At 41.8% G+C, this 19,891-nt stretch overlaps 1 protein-coding gene across 5 annotated transcripts in view; it reads left to right on the top strand.

Moving 5' to 3' along the window:
- fgf13a (fibroblast growth factor 13a) overlaps window positions 1–19,891 on the top strand; it is a 92,510-nt gene that overhangs the window by 52,124 nt on the left and 20,495 nt on the right. For 3 of the 5 annotated variants that reach the window (XM_034597800.1, XM_034597798.1, XM_034597802.1), the window contains one exon: window positions 19,040–19,150. In XM_034597800.1, coding sequence (XP_034453691.1) covers window positions 19,040–19,150 — 111 coding nt within the window. Of the gene's footprint in view, window positions 1–13,675; window positions 13,985–15,528; window positions 16,380–19,039; window positions 19,151–19,891 lie in introns of those variants that run through there. The other 2 variants (XM_034597803.1, XM_034597801.1) reach the window with 2 other exon arrangements.

The following is a 19,891-nucleotide window of genomic DNA, read 5'->3' on the forward strand; positions in this document are numbered from 1 at the left end:
GAAGTGGATGTTCTGACTTGACAGATGATGCCACAGTTTGTTTGCGTCACCAGACGGTTTAGCTGTCTTCAGAAACAGTGCTGTGATCCCGTCAAATTGCATCCCGACGGCACATAGAGTCACTCACTGAGGATCTCGAATACGGAGAAAGCAAGGGAGCTCACAGCACAAACAGCAAGGCGAGTTTGAAACGGCAAAATTGCGGACAGCGAATATAAAATCCATTACATTAGCATGCCATGACCTCTTCTCCACTTCCTGCACTCTCCATGTTCTAGCATCCATTAACTTGTCCCGCTGAGCAACTTGACCCTCGTTTTCCTGCGTCAGTCAGCAACACTGCTCAGTACGTGATTTGGTCATTTTGATATGAATGCTAGCAACTATATTTACCTTCTGGAGTGCTTGTAGATCTATAACCCATAACTCATATTTCATAAAGGTTTGTATGAATTGATTTAACAAAGGTAAATCAAATACAAAAAAAAAAGAAAAATTAGAAAAACAATCTTCTCAGATATCATATTGTGTCCATTAGTAGCCCAGTGTGATCCCTCAAGGTCAATGCAGCTGCATGTTCCCGGACAATCGATGGGATGGATGTAAATAATGCACAGTGCTAATGAAAAGGTTACTCTTCAACTGGCAAACACTGCTCCCTCTCAATCACTCCCTTGCAGTCGACAGACATCCGCTCCCTCCAGCATGTGTTTCTGTCAGCGGAGGTGAACATTACCCTCTGCAGGTGTTTGTCAAATGAGCGCTGTTGTAAGTAACTCAATTGACCTGTGTGATGTGCCCTTCGCCTCAAACAATCTCCAGCAGAGTGTAGCGCTCCTCATCTCTCACACCGTACACACAAACAAACACACACACCCTCGGCCGGGTGTTTTTCATCAGTATGCAGGGAACAGCGGCCCCCGTAAGTCATTATCGCAGACTCAAATCTAATTTTACAGCGTGCATACGAGCGCCGGAGAGCGGGACAGGCTGGTGCATTGGACTGAATAAACAACAGCACGGAGGTGTTGCATCTGCGCGGCTGTGCTTAACCTCAGCTGTCAGGTGTTGCTGAGACAAAGCAGAAAGCTTGCTCACATACAAATGTATATGGACTGCAGCAATGAAGATATTTTCTTATGTATTTAGGTCCTCGCTGCATTGTCCGGTCCATGCAACTCACCAGACTCTTCTGACAAAAGTCATCCTTAAAGCGTCCACCTGGCCTCCATACCCTCTGCTGTTGCCTCAATGACCTGCCAGATTCCTTAGTTCCTCAAAACCACGTCATATAGCAAGTAGCCCAGAATTTTATACCAAAAAAACACAGTCCTTGCAAGCAGGTCTCGCGACTCAACAGCCATCTTGCATCAGAGCCTACCAGGGCCCTAGCTGAATGAATGGGGAGCGATCCATAACTGTACCTTCATTGGTCACCAGAACATGAAAATGACATGTATAGAATATTAAGTTTCCACCAAATGCTTTTCTTTCTTGTGTGTTATACTTCTGCAAGGTTTCATGACACCACCTCTTTAGCAGCTCAATCCAGAGTGCTGTGACTTGTGTCATCAGCTCATCCAACCCTGTATTGAAATAAATGTAGTTGATGCATAACACAACTTTTTAGTTTTGATAACAGTCTCTTTTACTTGAAGTCCGTTGGCACTTGCTTCCACCATCAGTTGTGCTTGGTTTGCAATGTTTCCTGCTTCAGCAGAGGATTGGCTATTTCAGGGGAGGAGCTGGAATTCTGTCATACAATCGCCATTTTTGGCGTCACCGAACTTTATTATGTAAGATTCTTTTAGTGATTTGTCTCTTCCCCTATAACGTGTCAGGCCCACATATCCACTTTATATTTGAAGAATTATCTGAATGCACTCTGGGACCTATGGACTCATGGCAGACATTAGTGTCGCTCCCTAATCCACTGGCTGGAGAGATAATTAGACATTGCACATCTCATCAAGCCCTGCTAGGGTACATTGACAGCTGTCTCTCTCTGTTCCTCTCGCTGTCCCTCACACACACTCAGAATGAAAGAAGGACAAAAAATGAACGACCAGCGGTTAAAAAGATCACAAGATCTCATGTTGATTGCGTGTTATAGTAAAATGGTGCCTCTTCAATGTACTTGTGAATACCAGGAATGTGCTCTTGACACTGTTCTGTTGATGTGCGTGAGTAGGAGGTCACAGGCCTCGGCTGCATGTTCAGAATGATGTAATGGGTTGCGATCAGACAGACAGAGAGGCAGTGCTTCGGCAACACTGATGATAGCACATAAACCATCATCACAACAGGCCAGTGTCACGCAGCCTCCCGTCTCTAATCTGTGCTCCTGAAAGCCAAAGCATTGGTTAATATGTCCTAATCTCCTCATGTTATCTCCTCAATTGCAAACACACACACAGTGGCAGTGGATGACAGTGTTTATCAGAGGTCATGTCTAGAGATTCAGGGATGTTTCTTTGTGGTACAAATCGGACGCAGCAGCACTAAGAGAGGATTGCTCTGCCTTGTTGAAGAGGTTTTGTGACGGCCAGTAAACTGACTGAGTTCCAGACACGAAACAGCACAGCAGCTGTGCTACAGCAGGAACTTAGCCTTAGTAACATAATATGGGCTCCGGTCATTTACACAGATTCTTCAATTGGTAGCAGAGGGCTCAGTGCAATCAATCAATCATGTTAAAGCCTGACCTCTGACCTGCTGCATGCCACAGGGGTCGATCTGGCTGCAGGCTCTGATTGGAGACGGAGCCCAAAGAGAGCAAAGGATATTCTGCTTTTATTCCCTTTACAGCCGTTCAGAGAATAAACCTCAGTCAGATCGCTTAGCCTCAGCCACTCTAAATCACATCTGTATTCCCAAGTGTTAAATTCATCTAAGCTGTTTTATCTTGTAAATGTCTTTTTGTGCTTGCTGAGTAATTGTATGTAGTCCAGCTGACAGCCCATACGATCCATGTTAATATAATAATGGAAGGAAAAAATATTTGAAGATCACATTCAGCCCAAACATACAACAAAACAAAATATACAGTACCATTTGAGTTAGTGGGTAATAGAATCCATTTCATATGAACTCTGCTACTGTCGATGGGCAGGGCCTGGAATGCAGATTTTGTGAACAGAAATAAGTCTGTAAACCTGCTTCAGAGTTTTTAGGTAAATATACAAAATCCTACAATCTTTTTAAGCTTGAGTGTTACATCATAGGTTTAAAATCCATATTCAGCCATTTATCATTTATACCTGTGCTTTGATCAAGATTCTAGCAAAAGGCTCAGACAGAAATAATGACTGCATGGAAAGTACTGAGAATCAGGAGTGTAGTAACCAAGGGTGTAGAGAGCAGGACTAAAAACTGCTCTACAGTATTTTTATCCCTCTACAGACGCGATGCCAGGAGTCGTATCTCAACACATATACAGTACACACACAATCATACACACAGAAACAAACATTTTAATATACAATAAATCTCGTGTTAGACAGGTGAGTCAGACAATATATTACAGAAGTAAAGGCACAACTACTTTGAAATCCTCCAGACCTCACCAGGGCTCCACACACCACACACACACACACACACACACACACACACACACACACACACACACACACACACACACACACACACACACACACACACACACACACACACACACACACACACACACACACACACACACACACACACACACACACACACACAGTATGCAGTGCAGGAAGGAGTCTGTGGTGTTGCCTTTGGATCTTTTGGGTCCTCCCCATCCTTTTTGATGGCTTCATAAAGACCGCAGATTTGGAGAATGCATGAATATTGCACATGGATCATTCCTATTTAACTGTTCACAACTCAAATCAAAGGGCTGCATGAATATAAGATGCTGCGCTGCTTTTGAAAATAGTTGAATTTCTGATGTGAAGAATCTGCTGGCTGCATTGGGAGGTAGTTACCTTAAAAATACAGTAACTGTAAAAAGAAAATTGTATGTCTACAAAGATACACAACTGTAACATTGTTCAATATTTTTGAACAAATTGATACTTTGATATTTGTACCCTTAAAGGGGACATAGCATGCAAATTCCACTTTGTTAGTGCTTCTACACGTTAATGTGGGTATCTGGCATGTCTACCAACCCAAAACCTCGAAAAAAACACTCGCGCGTTTTGTTATGGTTCCTCTAAGTCAGAAACGTCATGCTTGAGTGACTCGATTGAGCTTCCTGGGTTTTGTGTCGTAACAAGGCACTGGAGGTCTCCCTACATGGTCTTGGCCTCTCTTTCTCTCTCTGTCTGTCTGCTTGTGTGCTTGTAGTGGATGGGCAGAGGGGGACATTTAATTATGTGATTGGGAAAATTAAAACTCCAGGACAACAGAAGGGGAATACAAAGTATGGGATGCATATTTGATAATTTATATCATATAAAATATGTAATTTATATCGTTTAAAATCATGGGGAGAGAGGGGGGAGGGGGGGGGAGGGGGGAGCTGGCTCATTAGCATTTAAAGGAACAGGCACTCAAAACAGGTCACTCTGTGGAGGGCTGTTTTATACAGGGTAAAAAGGGTGCTGTTTTAAATGATCCTTGTGGTATTTTGACCAAAGTATGTTACAGACATTTCATTAAGACCCCAAGGAACCATATCAACTTGTGGTAAAATGGGCATACAATGTCCCCTTTAAGTTTTGTTTTGCTGCTCAGCTGCTGATACTTGGATTTCAAATTTCTGAATGTGTTCTGAACCACATAAGCTTCTCAAAATAATGTGTTTTCAATGAGATGACGATACAATGATAAGCAACAAACAAAAAGGCATAATGGTCACGTATTTGTCTTCCCTGCAGATGATGAGTGATGCTGCAGTCCCCAATAGGCAATGAATCATGACGTTTGCCAACTAAGAGTGTTTTTGCTTTATCTTTGGTTCAAGACACTCGTAGTGAGAAATGGTTTGAATTTAATGGCACAACTCACACTTAAAGGGATGGTATGATAATAATTCAGTAGCCTTAGCTTGACGTTAGCATCAATAGATCATTTTTGTCTGACATCTTGGAATATGTTTCTGATTAATATTAATATCTGTGACGTTTTTCAAAATAAAAGGGCAGGACAGCAGATTCACTACAGGATCCAGCACAGAGGGGAAAAAAGAGCAAATTATTTGTGTAGTAGTTTATTTTAGTTTAGTCAAAGTCCTCCTTTGTGACTGTGGTAACCAGCTGCGAGTTACCAAGCTTTTGGCTGGTGGCTGGTATAAATGTCTTACAGTAGTGTAATGCAGGCAATGGGATTAGATTACAAGGTATTTTGACTGAAGATTTATGTATGATTTTACAAGTCCAATGCTGTCCTGTAATAGTGTTGCATTTTACATCATAAAGGCTGCTACAAACCGCAGAGAGCCATCCCTGCTTCACTGCTGAGATTTGGCCTACTTTTCTCATACCTCTCTGTAGGGTTCTCTATCAGCTCTTCACAGCTCCTCCCTCCTGTTATGTTCCAAACGCTGGTCCACTACCATCCATTGTCATTATGCGGCCATTGATTTCTCTGTGTGCCGACTTCACTAACAAGCACAGGGGATGAAAGTGAAAAGTGGGATACTCCGTGTTGGGTAGGGAACATGACCTATTTACCCACCCACTCCCGTCAGTTGAGTCATGTCTCCTGTCGTGTCACTTCCAGCTTAGCCGATCTGTTCCACCTCACACGTTGGGCTTTTAAGTATAGTGGAATAATCCATGCCAATCTGAAGCATGCAATCACGTTGGCATGTGGACACACATTCAGATTTTTATTTTTGCAAAGATATATATTAATTTAACCTCAACGGGAGTTCCACAGGCTTGAAATGTCTACATAAGCATCCATCATTTACTGTATACACAACAGCTGAAGAGGCATTCTGCGCCCTGCATCTACATCCCTGTTTCTCTAATCTGCAGTCGGGCATCATGAGATGTCACTGTGCCACGTAGGGGAATGAAAGCTCCGACCCCTTCCTCCAGGAAGTGTATCAGAGGCAGGGAAAATCCAGCAGAGTGTGGTCGGACTTAAATGAGCTTCATTAATGTTCACATTCAGTTCATCGCACTGCACATTTGACCTCATTGCATAATATTTACAGTTATTCTTGAGGCCAGGGATGTGGTGGGGTTATTCTGAGGACAGGGATCTGGTTATTGGCTAAGAACAGAGCTTATTACAAACACCTGCATAACAGAGAGGGCAAACACCTCGACAGATGTCAGCATTTCTTCCAACAAGAGAAACAATGTGTTTTCACATCTGTTAGGACCTTGTTTCCTTGTCATTTCTAAATCTAAAAAAAAATTGTGTTAGCTGCAGTCTGGTGTTCAAGAAAAGCACAGTTTGTTCTTTCATCATCCTTCTGAGGAAGTGTCTGTCACATAAGACGTCAATGTGTCCTAAGTTAGCTACTCCTAAAAAAGAAGCAAACGTGACCTTGTGCTCTTGTGGGAGTCTGAGAGCTTCCTTTGTGTCTCCATCACTAAGTTGACAGTTTAAGCCTGCTGGTGTCTGAAATGATGCCTTTAATCTCACTCCATTCCTTTCCTTGATGTGTCACTCTGGAAGGGATATGTAGGACAACATCACACCACTTTACTGTATTCTGGGACTAAGACCACTCTTGCTAGACAGGATATAATTAGATTGGAGTTATTAATCCAAACTTTCAGAAAGTCTGAGTTGTCTATATTTTGGCTGCAGCACATTTCCTTGATCCCTCTTTGATAGCAGCTGTCCCTCTTCACTGTGACGAGAGCCCATTTCCTGGATGCGTTCTGCTTAATGGACGGGGAATAACTTGAAAGAGCATAAAAGTGATTTTGTTATTTATAATAATTCAACTCCTAAATGCTGTTTCACTGTAGCTTTCTCACTATAATGGAAAATGCCAAAGGGCTACCATTGACTCACCGTCTTTGGCAAGGGACCATCTCCCACACTCGACTCGATGCTGGATGTTGTTCTGATAACAGCTATTTGGAGACTCATTAGCTTTGGCAGGTTGGCTGCCTGTGGGAACGTGTGTGCATCTGTTGTATATGCATGTATGTGTGCTCCTATATTATATCATACACAAGTCGTTGTGTGCATACATCATACGGCTGGTGGAGCAGTAAGGTGGAATCACAGACGACTGCCCCTTCTAAACATGCCATTTTTGGAATGCTATATTCGGCCTGTGGTGATGCTGTCTGCAGCTTTCTTTCTGAAACTGCAGAAGTGACCTGCGATAATTGAGCTGCTGCAAAATAAGATTGGCTGCAGGACTCGGTACGAAAAACCTTGAAGCCGCTGCTGCACAAAGAGCTGTTGACCTGTTTATTCAACGCTTGGTGAAGCTCGACTCGCAAAACTCAGTCGTCATTGTCATGAATGCACAACATGCTGTTTATCGATGACTTATGTTGATGAGTCCTCGCCACTTATCACGTGTCCAAATTCAACACTGGGCCCTCAATGATACGATTCTTATAGAAGGAGATTTCTGAAATGATTAGGCAGATGTGCTGTAGTTAACTTAGGACCAGGCATCATGTGAACCACGCTAATTGTCAACAGTATATTAGGAACAAAATTCCATTAAGCTTGGAAGCTGGTTTGAACTTCAGCCTGCTGTACAACCACACTAATTTCCATATGATCTATTTAGTTCATTTTATTGAATCAAAATTATATCGAGGCTTCACTTTCCACGAGACCTGCTGCTATTCAAAGTCTTATCACACTATTGAGGACTCTGGTAATCAGTCACAGGGGCTTTTATCCACCTGCCTCCTGCTTACAACAACACTGGTTATGATTATCCCACAATCCCCCGGTGGTCCTGAGAGCTGCGGGGTCATGTAGCTGGCAGACACGTTCACTCCACACAAAGTCACATCTCAGTGACTTCAGAGGTGATTACATTGACTTACATACATTTTCTGAAGGGTTACTCTAACCTTAACTACTACTTGACTAACCTTAAAACAAGTCCCCTTAACGTGACAGGTCTAGGTCCCCACAACACTAGTAATACCAAGACTACTCACACAAACACACCTGTTGTCATGTTCACCTTTGGGGACTCTACTGACAATCATTTCCTGGAGACTTAACCATAACCATAACCATAACAACTGCTTCTGCAACACTGACCCTGAAACACACACACGCAAACACAGATAATACATTTCAATTTCCATTAGTGGACCTAACAAATCGGCAGCCTCCTGACATCATCTCGCTGATGATTCATAACCACTCACATGCGTAGAAAAATAAACCTTTTTGTTTTTCAATATTTTGCTCATAGGGCACCTGAGGGGCAAATCGAACATTGCCCGACTTTGTCAGTTTTTTTTTAAGAGAAAAAGAGAGATTCTGTTATATGGTCTTTGTAAAATATCACCAATCATTCCCATCTTTGTTCAAAGTCAGAGGAGAAGCGAGGGTCAGCTGCTTAGAGGACAAGAGAAAGAGAGAGACACTGTGGTCTCTAGTTTTACGCTCTTTGGGGGTAATGAGAGCACATCGCTGCTACGGCATTAGTCATTCTGAGCTGGCTGCTGTCTGAGCACTGGCTATTTCACACACCGTTTGGTGCCTCTGATTGAGATTTCTCCACGTCATTAAGGCCTAGTCACACACGCACGCACGCACGCACGCACGCACGCACGCACGCACACACACACACACACACACACACACACACACACACACACACACACACACACAAAGATACATACGCATACACAGACACAAAGAACGCAGGGGCCATGCTGTGTGAAATCCGACAGTATGCTTCTAAGCTAAATGATGTCCTTCACATGCAGTTAAATTAAGAGGTGACAGCTTGTCGAGGTAAGCTTGTGTGAAAATATTCACCAGTGTGTTTGCTGCGTTCCATTCAGTAATTTCTGTCAAAGTTGTACCAAGTAATATCAGGGGACAGCTTATTTTAACTACGCGTTATAAACACTCAGGTCAAATTGTACTTCTTAAATAACACATAGTTTGAATGAGAACAAATCAAAAGCTCTTTATTCATGGCTTATGAGTTAGAGATAGTTGGACCTATTTACCTCAGCCAAAGAGGAAAAGTATTCACCCTTGTCTGTTTGTTTTTTTGGTTTGTTTGTTTGTAAGAAAAAATACACAAAAACAACTGAAATGATTTCCACAAAACCTAGTGGAAGGATTCGGTATTGTTCAGGCAAGAATAATATTATTTACATTGTATTTATGACTCTTGCATTCAGTCGTGAAGCAGCAGATTGCAAATAAAGATCTAATGGAGGAGAGTGATTCAGCGCCGCTCCTCCTCAACAATTTGTATCACTATCAGGCAAACTGCTTCAAAGTGTCTGGCGGACACTCAGCTCCTGAAATGGCTTCGGTTCTGTGTTTCAGTGCCATATTTAACTTTTAGTGATGTATAAAATAGAATTGTGTTGCTTTGGCTCGGGCAGTAAAAAAAGCTCTGTCGTTACTTTCTGTGTGAGACAGAATATGGCAGTGCTGATCAGCAGCAGACGAAGACTTTGAAGCCAGTTGTTAGAGGTTAGACTACAAATGCATTCTGTCTGCTCCTAATTATTATTTTTATCATTTTAAGGTGAGGTGGAGTGGTGGTGCTTTAATGAGGCGCATACTGACATACAGCTCAGATTTTCATATTTATATTCCTGAATTGATCTTGTATTAAAAGTATGTTCTGTTTTCACTGATAGTAAAATGCTCTGTCAGTAAATGACGAGTGCATAATATCTCTCTGGCTTTTTTAAACACAGGATAAGAACCAAATAATGAAGCAGCACAGATCATGACACTTAATGTCTATATTTCACAGATCTAATGTAGAGAGAGTAGCTCCTCACTGAAGCGTAGCTCCCACAGAGGAGCTCTGGGCTCTTCCTCTACACTCAGCCAGCTTGTTGGTCCCCATGAGGGAGATCATCCTGCTTTGCCCACTGAGGGAAATAATGGCACTTGTGTCCTCCAGTTTCAGTCTACTGACTCGTTGCTTTCTTGAACTGAACACAGCCCTCTGGCTCCGGAGCTGCAGCATAAATCACACAATCATTGCCATGGGTCTGCCAGTCAGCCATGACTGAATCGTAGCCCCCTCCCCTATTGGAAACTCCACTGACTGATGGTTTCCTCTTCTGCAATACCCAACCCCCATTCTTAACATACGCATATTCTCTCTCTCTCTCTCTCTCTCTCTCTCTCTCTCTCTCTCTCTCTCTCTCTCTCTCTCTCTGTATCTTGCACACACACCCTCTCTTACGTATGTGCAGTCTCCATGGTAACGCATGGTATCACTATGGCACTGGTGGCCCAGCATGCTGCAAACGACTGTTGTGGTGGATTTACTGTACCAGCACACACACAAAGAACAGACAGCCAGCAGAATGCTGCCAAAAGGCTGAATGGTTTCAGCTTATCATGATCCTTCCCCTCTCCTCTGATAATATGTCACTTCATCTCCTCACTCTGCACCAAGAGGGTAAAATAAAATGATAACAAAATGTTATTGCAGTATATGAGGTAAGGTATAGAAAAATATTAATTTAGTTGGACGTTAAATGTCTCGGTATAATCAGTGGCAGAATCATTTACCCTCTATTAAGTACCATGAGCAGGTTGACCTCCCCACTTATTCAGTGTTTGCCCTTGGAGGCAAACTCTTTTTTCCGGGCTGAATATAAAATATTCATTAAACTCTGGGTGTTGCCTCGACAGCCTCAGGTTATTAGTAAGAAGAGATTGCTTTAATTGTTTGGCTGTGTTTAATAGTACAAAGGTCACCACAGTGCTCAACCTTGGCAGCACACAGGCTGGTCTCTCTCTTTTCCTCTGGAGGCCTGCTCTCTAGTGACCGGAGATGGAACGAGCAGCAGGGTGCTGGGACACTGTGGGTCTGCCGGAAGTCTTGCTGTCCTTGTTGGTTGTGTAAATGCAGACTGACTTGTGTTTTTCATAGAACAGTTGGATTTATATGGATGATTAAGTGCTACCTCTGTGTCTCTTCTCTGGCAACCGTTTACTTTTTCACTGTCCTGTTTCTGAAACACATGGTTTAGCAATGAAGTGTTAGAAAAGTAAATCTTAACTGTGATGGGTAATGCAAACATATGGTTATTTTGTTAAACAAAATTATCTAGTAGTTTTGGGCATTATGCATGATTGCTTTACAGGACTCCTCTCCCCTCTATGTGTGTCTGTGTGTGTGAGTGTGTGTAACTCCAGTACTATGAAGGTGCCCCTGGGAGGCCACAGTAGACTGGCACTGTGGAGCATTACAGTAATTAATACGCCGCTGGTTCATTGCCATACAAGCAACCAAAGTGTGTGTGTGTGTGTATTTCTTGGTTGTCTCTCTTATTTACATTATTTAAATCTACTTGAGGAGTCGGTTACAGAGGTCACTTGTGTCATTGTTGAGGCAGACACTTTTTGTGGGTTAGGAGATTATGTTATTATTGTGTTATCTTGTATCTCGTATCTGCGAGGTCAAAGTTCAATGGCAAATGAGCACAATTGAGCCAAAGATGTCAAATAAACATACACTGTCCTTTTTCACTTTGCAAAAATGACCAAAAAAAGACAAAAGAGCTATATTTGCTTCAAAGAATTTAGAATATAAATTGTGAAAATGTGTCAAATTTGTACTATTTGTACTATTTGAGACCTTGTTTATTTAAAATATGGCTCAGTCCTTTACTTATCTCACCAGCTCCACTCAAGCCATTGTATGATATTTTCTATCTGTACTTCTCCATCACTGCTTGGCTGCTGCTGAGCAAAGTGCTGGTAGCGGGACGGACATAATCAGGCCTGCACACATTGGCACATTGTTTGATATCATCTCAGGTGTTTGATTTGTGTTGCTGTTGTACAATTCAGCCTGATTCTCATCAGCTCCCTCTGTCCTCTTAACTGTCGGTGATAAACCCAGTCATCCTCCTAAAGGGCCACTTGAGTGATGGCACCAGTTTATCAGTGGTGGGACGACTGAAGCTAAAACTGGTATCTGCCTCTGTGAGTGCGCAGGTCGGGCTGTCTGTGTTTGCTCACTGCAGAATTAGAAGTGTGTAATACACTTGTTTTCCCTGCATTTTTTCAGATATGTCAGTTTAAATCACATAATATGTTAAGTAATGTTACCCTGTTACTTAAGTAAGCTGTTATACTAGTTATAGTATTGTTATTGTTAAATATTTTAATTACAATTTATTGATTTGTATTTGCCTTATGCATTTTTAAGACTAATGCCTTCCTATTTTCAACATTTCATCATGATATACTGCATTAAACACTTTATTTTGTGTTGCTTGAGGTACATTATTTTTGTTTTGCCTTTTTTGCGATATCCTAAACATTGCACTCTTTATCCCAGTCAGTGTTGCCTCTGTGGCTCCGGCTGTTTTCCAAGACGATGATGAATATATAAAGCCGAGTTCAACCTTGAAACAACCTCTGGCCACATCTTTTCTTAGCGTCTGCGGGGTTAAATGTTAGACTGCATCTATGGAGAACATCGATGGCAGTGAATGTGAAAACAAATATCTCCACAGTGTACCTCATGCTATTGAAGCCACATCCCTTGTAAATCAATATATTGATCCCGGCTCCATTAACAATTTATATCCCTATCAAGTGATTTAGATGTACAAGTGGTCACCATAAAAGTAAATTAACCTTTTATGAGGGGAAGTACTTTATTGTGAATGGCCGACTGCATTTAGCTTCATCACCCAGTATCATCTAATCTTAAATATCACCAGTGTATGAGCCAAATTGTACAGCTCAGTGTCCGTCAGCTCAGACAATACATAATATATGGATTGTTAATGGATGTTTATATGAGCACATTTTCTGAATCACAGTGATCTCTATGTTAAATCAAACCCATTTTCAAATTTAAGTGGTAAAAATAGTCAGGTGATAATTTAATGTGAACAGAGCAATGTTCAAAATTGTAACTTTAAGTTCTGATGGTTTTACGTTGACTTTAAAAATCACTGGAGTTTGGTTTATTGGTGCATACGCCGCTCTTGATAGTTGGTCTACTTGCTCCATCTAGTGTTCACATGCGCGCACAGCCAGTACCCTGACCCAAAGGAGTGCCGACTAATTATATCTCAGAGCTCAATGTGCAATCTGTTCTAATTGACGGTGCATCTGCAAAGAGCCAAAAAACTGTATTTGCATTTACTTACAATATTTATAAGAGTGATATGAAACAGAGGTGGGAAAGCAAATTAAGAAACATGCTTTTTATTGAGATTGATTTATGTCGTAAAGCCGAAAAAAAACCCACGTCATATTTGGTAAATTTCTGTCTCAGCTGGATGATATAAAAGCTTCCTTTACAGTGGTATTTTTCTGTCTTTGTAAAAAACACAACACTCTGCCTAATGCACACTGTTGTCTCAACTGATTGTACATCAATACATTTCTCTGCAAAGTGACCAGGCCTGTATAACCGGTTTACTGAACGCATTATCGGATCATTTTACATCATTTTTTTTTGTAACATGAGAGCAAAGTCTCTGGCCCCGGGAAGGAAGTGCAATCCCAGGCTGCGTTTTCGATCACTTTCTCCCTCAATCTGGCCCCGTTGCACGGAGCGTACAGCAGCTGCAGCAGCAGCACAGTGAAGGGAGCAAACCTCTAGATTAATCTTTAATGAGCTTTTTTTCGGAGTCATAATGGCACGTCGCTAATGTCCTCTAATGATCTTCCTGTTGATGGCCACGCCTCAATGCTTTCTCTTTTCCACTGCGCCTCTAACAGTTGTCTGAACTTTGCTGATTTGCAACTAGACCATACTCGCCCACACTTCACTACACCCGGGGACTGCAACTATCACTGCAAGTCACTGCTTTTTGCCATCACCCGAAGCGAATCATGACTTTTCCCTTGCGAAGAACAGTGTCAGGTATTGTTGCTGTTCTATTTATATTTACACTTTGCATTTGTTGTGTTGTTGTTTGGCTTCAAATGATGTTTTAAGTGTGAATCACACAAAGCTTCCTCACTTATATTGATTTAATGTGTTTATGGTCTTTAGATATGCTGGTAGTTGTGTGTGTGTGTGTCTGTGTGTGTTTTATTTTGTTAAGAAATGTCGACCTCAGTGTTTCGCGTAGTAAACTGTCGTGGAGCTCTCCGTGGTGCTGAAGTGAAGGTGGCTTTAGATAAACTGTTTGAGCACCTTTGAGTTGTAATTCAAACTTTCACTCTTTTTACTATATTTTCAGCTTCGTCTGTGCCACACCTAATTTTATCCAACACAAAATCCACATTCTTTTTTTTCCTTCTCATTATAATTTTAAAATAGATATGTATGATACAAAACATCAGGAATCAAGTAGACACAAGGTAAATAAAAGAAAAAGAACAAAAATAATCCACAAACAACCAAAAACAACAACAATAATAATGTTTCTCCTACAACTAATAAACAGAATAATAAAAGTCCAGCTTCATAGTCATTGTATTGTGAGATATGATGAGCTCACATCCTGCTTCTTGCTGAATAAATACTCTTGCCAGGTTTGTGTGTTCTACAATAAAGAAAATCACAATTTATCGTTCGACAGTGCTCAAGTATAAATAAGAGGAAATGAACTAAATTTCTAGGACAGTTTTGTACGGGGACTGTAGATGGCAGTATTGGTTAGGCTGTAAACTGTGGTCAATCCAGGGCGGAGGGAGAGCAGAGGAGAAGTGGAGCTGACAGTCAGAGGGGGTTAGAGAGGACAGAGAGACCCGAACATAAACTTTGCTCTGCGAGTTATAGGCACTAAAATAGCGTTGAGCTGATGTACATACATTATTTATCAGTAGGAGCCTGGTATAAATGTTGTATGAGGATATAGATATTTTAAAGGTGGAAAAAACAGCCATTCGTATACTGTACTTTTCTTTAGCTACAAAAAATCCACCAGCCTCCAACTACATTGTTAACATGTGTGACTACCTGCTGGTATATCCCTCACACTCGTTCGTTAAAGAGGTCAATGGAAAATAGTTCATAAATAACCAAATATTTTCATTATTAGCTATATTTAGTTAAAAGGGTACGGTGTTCTATTTTATTGTGAAAAATAGAGATGGTTGCAGTTAAAGCGGCTGAGCTGCATCAGTAGTTCTTATCTTCCTTTAATCTAATAAAATACCCAGAATTTGTGGGATTCTATCCTCTTTCCTCGCGTCTCCCTCCTCTTTGACTCTCCAGCGCCACCATGATGCCAACTACGCCCATTTGTTCTTGAAATGTATTATCCCATATGACAGCCTATATGGAGATAATGTAACTGTGCACATTGACTGGGTTTATGTGTCACTAGTGAGGATCCCTGTCCTCCTCCTCTTCCTCCTCCTCCTCCTCCCCTCCACTGCTCATTCCCCAGGTTGGAAGTGGGATGCTCTCAGCAGAACCGCTGAGTCTGTGCTTTGCGCTGCGCTCGGATACTGCATCCTCGCTTCAGCAGAAGACAGAGGAACAGATGGAGGTTCCTCAGTGAGTCGCTCACATCCTCGTTGCTTTTTCTAATACGCGGTGGAAGTCTCTTCTCTGGCAGCAGCAGCAGTGGGGGATTAGGGGGGAACCCAGAAACGAGAGCACTGCAAACAGGTGTTTACATCCTATGGCTGAGCACTGAGCTTCCTTCACGACGGCCTGCCTCCTCGAACACCGTCTGCACATGTACTTTAGAGACATGATGCAAAGCCACTAGCAGAGTCTGGGGTTTGTGCGTAATTGTTGTGCTGCTGAGGAGATGGTACAGTTGGGGGAGCATGCGGCGCGTCGTGGTGAAAGACTTTGCGCAGCTTCACGGTGGAATGTGTGGTTTTCATTTTTTAAGTTTCACTTTTGTTCACGGACATGCCACGGAGAATTTCTGAGTGAAAAATGATTCGCCTGGACATCATCTAACAGGCCTCACCGCACCGCTGGGACTATTTGATTGATGAATTCTTCATGATCTACTTTGTCATTTAACGCATCGCTGTAGTTGCCTCAGATTGTCACCACCGCGTCTGGACGTTTTCCCCTTCAGAATCCAGTTTTTCTGGATTCAAAGGGAGTGATAATTTCCACGCAAGTTGTTTTTTCCAAAGCGCTGCCAAACTGGCCATGGCAGCAGCGATTGCCAGCTCCCTCATAAGGCAGAAGAGGCAGGCGAGGGAGCGGGAGAAGACGAATGCCTGCCGCTGCGTGAGCAGCCCCACTAAAGCCAAAGGGAGCTGTGAAAAGCCCAATCGACTGAACGTTTTCTCCAGAGTCAAACTCTTTGGTTCCAAGAAGAGGCGAAGGAGACGACCAGGTCTGTGGTGCAGTTTCATCAGGCTAACACCATAACTAACTCTATCTATTATAGGGTGCTAGTATATTCCAAAATGCATCTAAACAACATTTAATATATGACATTTCATAAGATAATCAACGCTGCCAAACTTGGTGGGAGAATAAGGAGGCTCCCTCGTGAAGTTTGTCCACAGAGAAGTGACATTTGGCTCCTCAGGCTGTGCTGATGCAAATATTAACTTCAATGTCTTGTTATTCAGAAAACTGGACACGACTTCCCCACTCATTTCTCACCGTTCAAGTAAAGACAATCAGCATGTTTATGGTCATTTAAAATATCTCCATCATCAGTCTCCAACATGGATTCATTGGCTTCCCAAGACCAATGTAAAGCTCATTTGAGTAGACAATGCATTGAATATAGATTCTCAGTAATATTTAAGAGAGAGTGAGAGAGCAAACTTGATGATGTTGTCAAAACTTTTATTCACAATGTCAAGCAGACTACACATTTGCTTGTATATATCACAAAGTTTCTTTGTTTCTTTCTGAAATTCTTATAATTTATCTAACTGTTTTTACTAGATTTTAGAACTACTTGTAAAATGATCACTTGTACTTATAACACCAAATGGATGAGTTAATGTATCCCTCCACATATGACAGGAGTGTGTCTCTGTAGCAGCCACTCCCTTACAAATCCAGTGCAGAAGTCGCCACAGTTGCATATCTGATCTAATCACATCTTCCTCTGGGCCACAAGTCACCTCTTTGTCTCAGTTTCACGATGTGTGTAGACATGACGACAGCCTTGCACAGCCATACGAGATTCAGCTGTTTGCGTTTTCTCCCAAACTTTATTCGGCTCCAGCCACTTCATTCGCGTCCAAGTTGTTTTATAACAGTACCTGGAGGTTAGGGTGTCTGTTTATACAACAGCAGAACTATAACAGTTTGTGCACCGCTCTCACTTCCAATTTCCATTTCTATCCTGTGGAGGAAGTGATAAGCGCCAAGTAGAAGGCGTTGTCTGAGTGTTACTTACAGATGGGGCCTCACCAGAAACAAAAACTGGGATCTTTGGAAATAGTGTGGATTAGTATGTACCTTTGTCTGCTTATGTCGCGATCATATGTTCTTCTGTGTTCACAGTACATGCTGACATAATGTAGGCCTACATTTCTTAATGCACGACTCAATAAACACAGTTCTTCTTGTCTCAGTGTCATAACCATAATAAATTAACATGACTTGACTACACAATATGCGCCTGAATAAACCATCTCTACAGCAGAAGTAAAGTTAGTAAGGATAGGAACGGCAGAGCTGAGAGGGTAGTGAGATGAAAGGGTAGATGAAAGGTGTGGTAAACCACAGTAAAGGACACTCCACCAGGGACAGTAACCAGGGAATGGAGAGCACTTAGCTCTTATCTGACATTACACTGATGTAACACAGGCAGGCTGCCCGGCCGCCTCAGAAGTAAATGCTCTGCCACTTAAAATTATTGTCTCTTAGACTTACAGATGCTTGATGTAATGGTGCTGCCCTAATAGTGTAGCTTGTTCCCTTTTTTATTGGTAAAACTATTATTCTTTTTATTACTTCATAGTCTTGCCCTTGTTTTGAGAGAGACTGGGGAAATGCAGCTCCCGGATTCTTAATTCTTCGTTTAGTTTAGATTGTTTATGTGGCTTTATTTTTTATACTGCACACATCAAGCACGTTATGACTCTCTGGAAACCAAGGCAGCTTTTTCTGACATTTCTATCTCTTTCTATTGGACAGATCATGTGCAGTAAAGAATCACGGCAAGAATGGAGAAACAGAAAGAGCGGTTGACACGCACAATTTGTCTCTGACGAACCAGATGCCCCCAAAGCCATTTCAGACTTGATACTATTCACTCACGTTCATCTGTGATCATATTTGTTGTCGAGCCACAGGGGCAGACTGCTTTAAGTCACCTCTGTTCCTGGTCTTCCCATCATATCAGTTTCTATGAACATTAACTTCAGTGTCTGATCCTGCAGTTGCATTAAAATATATAAATAAATGTTATTTAAATCGTTTCAATTCATCTGTTGTCTTGCTTTATTTGTTTAAATATCCCATGGAGAACGAGAATGAAATGGTGCTTGGAAAGTGGCTACAGATCAGCAGGAGTCTGAACATGATATCAGCAAAACCAGACACTTTATCAGTCCTCTTGTTTCGTAAAGCAGCAAATCCAATAACTGCAAGTGGTCGAGCTAATGTGAAACGTGTCTTCAATTTTAACTCCCCAAATGGCAACCAGATTCTGCCTTAAAATCTATATCTAAAAATACAGGGATCCGTTAATAGTATTTTCCAAAAGGCCATATCTCGATAGCTGAATTTCATTCGTCTGACATGATCTTGAGTTATTGCTTGATTGACAGGTGTCTCAGCCCATCAGTCAGTCTATTAGTTGTTGTTGTTGTTTCCCCCCCCCCACTCCTGCTCTACTCAGCCCTGCTTCTCTTTGACTAAATTGGATTTTGTGGTTCCAGGAAATGGCGACAAGCAGTACATTGAAACTGAAGCTTCAAAATGTCCCTTTGCAAAGTGTAACATCACGTTGCTACAGATATGTTATCAACTGTGCGTGGTCTCATTCTTGTGTCTTCCCTCTCCGTTTCCTCTCTGCCTCTACAGAGCCCCAGCTGAAGGGGATAGTGACGAAGCTGTACAGTCGACAAGGTTTCCACCTGCAGCTGCAGGCAGATGGAACCATTGATGGAACGAAGGAGGAAGACAATGGTTACAGTAAGTGAAAATCTAATAAAAAAATGTTACCATCACTTCTGTTCATAAATTCACTGCCATGCTATACTGTTGATCAGGAGGAACCATTCACCTGAGTACAAAGAATCCCATGTACGACACAGACAGGTGTGCATTAGCTTGTACGGCTGATGTGCCCTGTGCTCTTGTCCAAACATATTCTCATTGGTTTGCCCATTGCTGGTGTTACATACATAAGGAGAAAAGCACTACACCATATCAAGTATTGGGTTAAATTCAAATGGCCTCATCAAACCTAATGGAGAATGAAAGCTTTAACCTACTCAATCATCACTTAACATTTACTCAGGGGTCGGTTACAAATTAACTGACACCTCGTCGAAGAAATTGTCAGCGTGTCTGCATTTTATTAAAGCAAAAGTGACTAAAAAGTCAAGTGTAAGTTTGGAAACAGCAAAACAACTAACGTGGCATAACTGGTGGGCTCCCCAGTCTGTGTTAGGGTGTTAAATGCCTGAGGTTTTGAGTGTCACTGTCAACATAACGAAAGTGGCATTTAATTAATAATTGGGTTAAAATTATTTAATATTATAAAAAATATTGCTTTTCATGGTTATTTAATAAAATGTAGTCTAAGACAGGTGACTGATTTAGTGAATTTTGAGATAACATGCAGATCTTCCTATCACCAGGACCAGACCATTGCTTGAAGAGTAGGTGCACATGAGATTTATGTTGTTAGTTCAAACCTTCTAATGGAGT

The sequence above is a fragment of the Hippoglossus hippoglossus genome, chromosome 10 (assembly GCF_009819705.1).
Source record: "Hippoglossus hippoglossus isolate fHipHip1 chromosome 10, fHipHip1.pri, whole genome shotgun sequence".
NCBI lineage: Eukaryota > Metazoa > Chordata > Actinopteri > Pleuronectiformes > Pleuronectidae > Hippoglossus > Hippoglossus hippoglossus.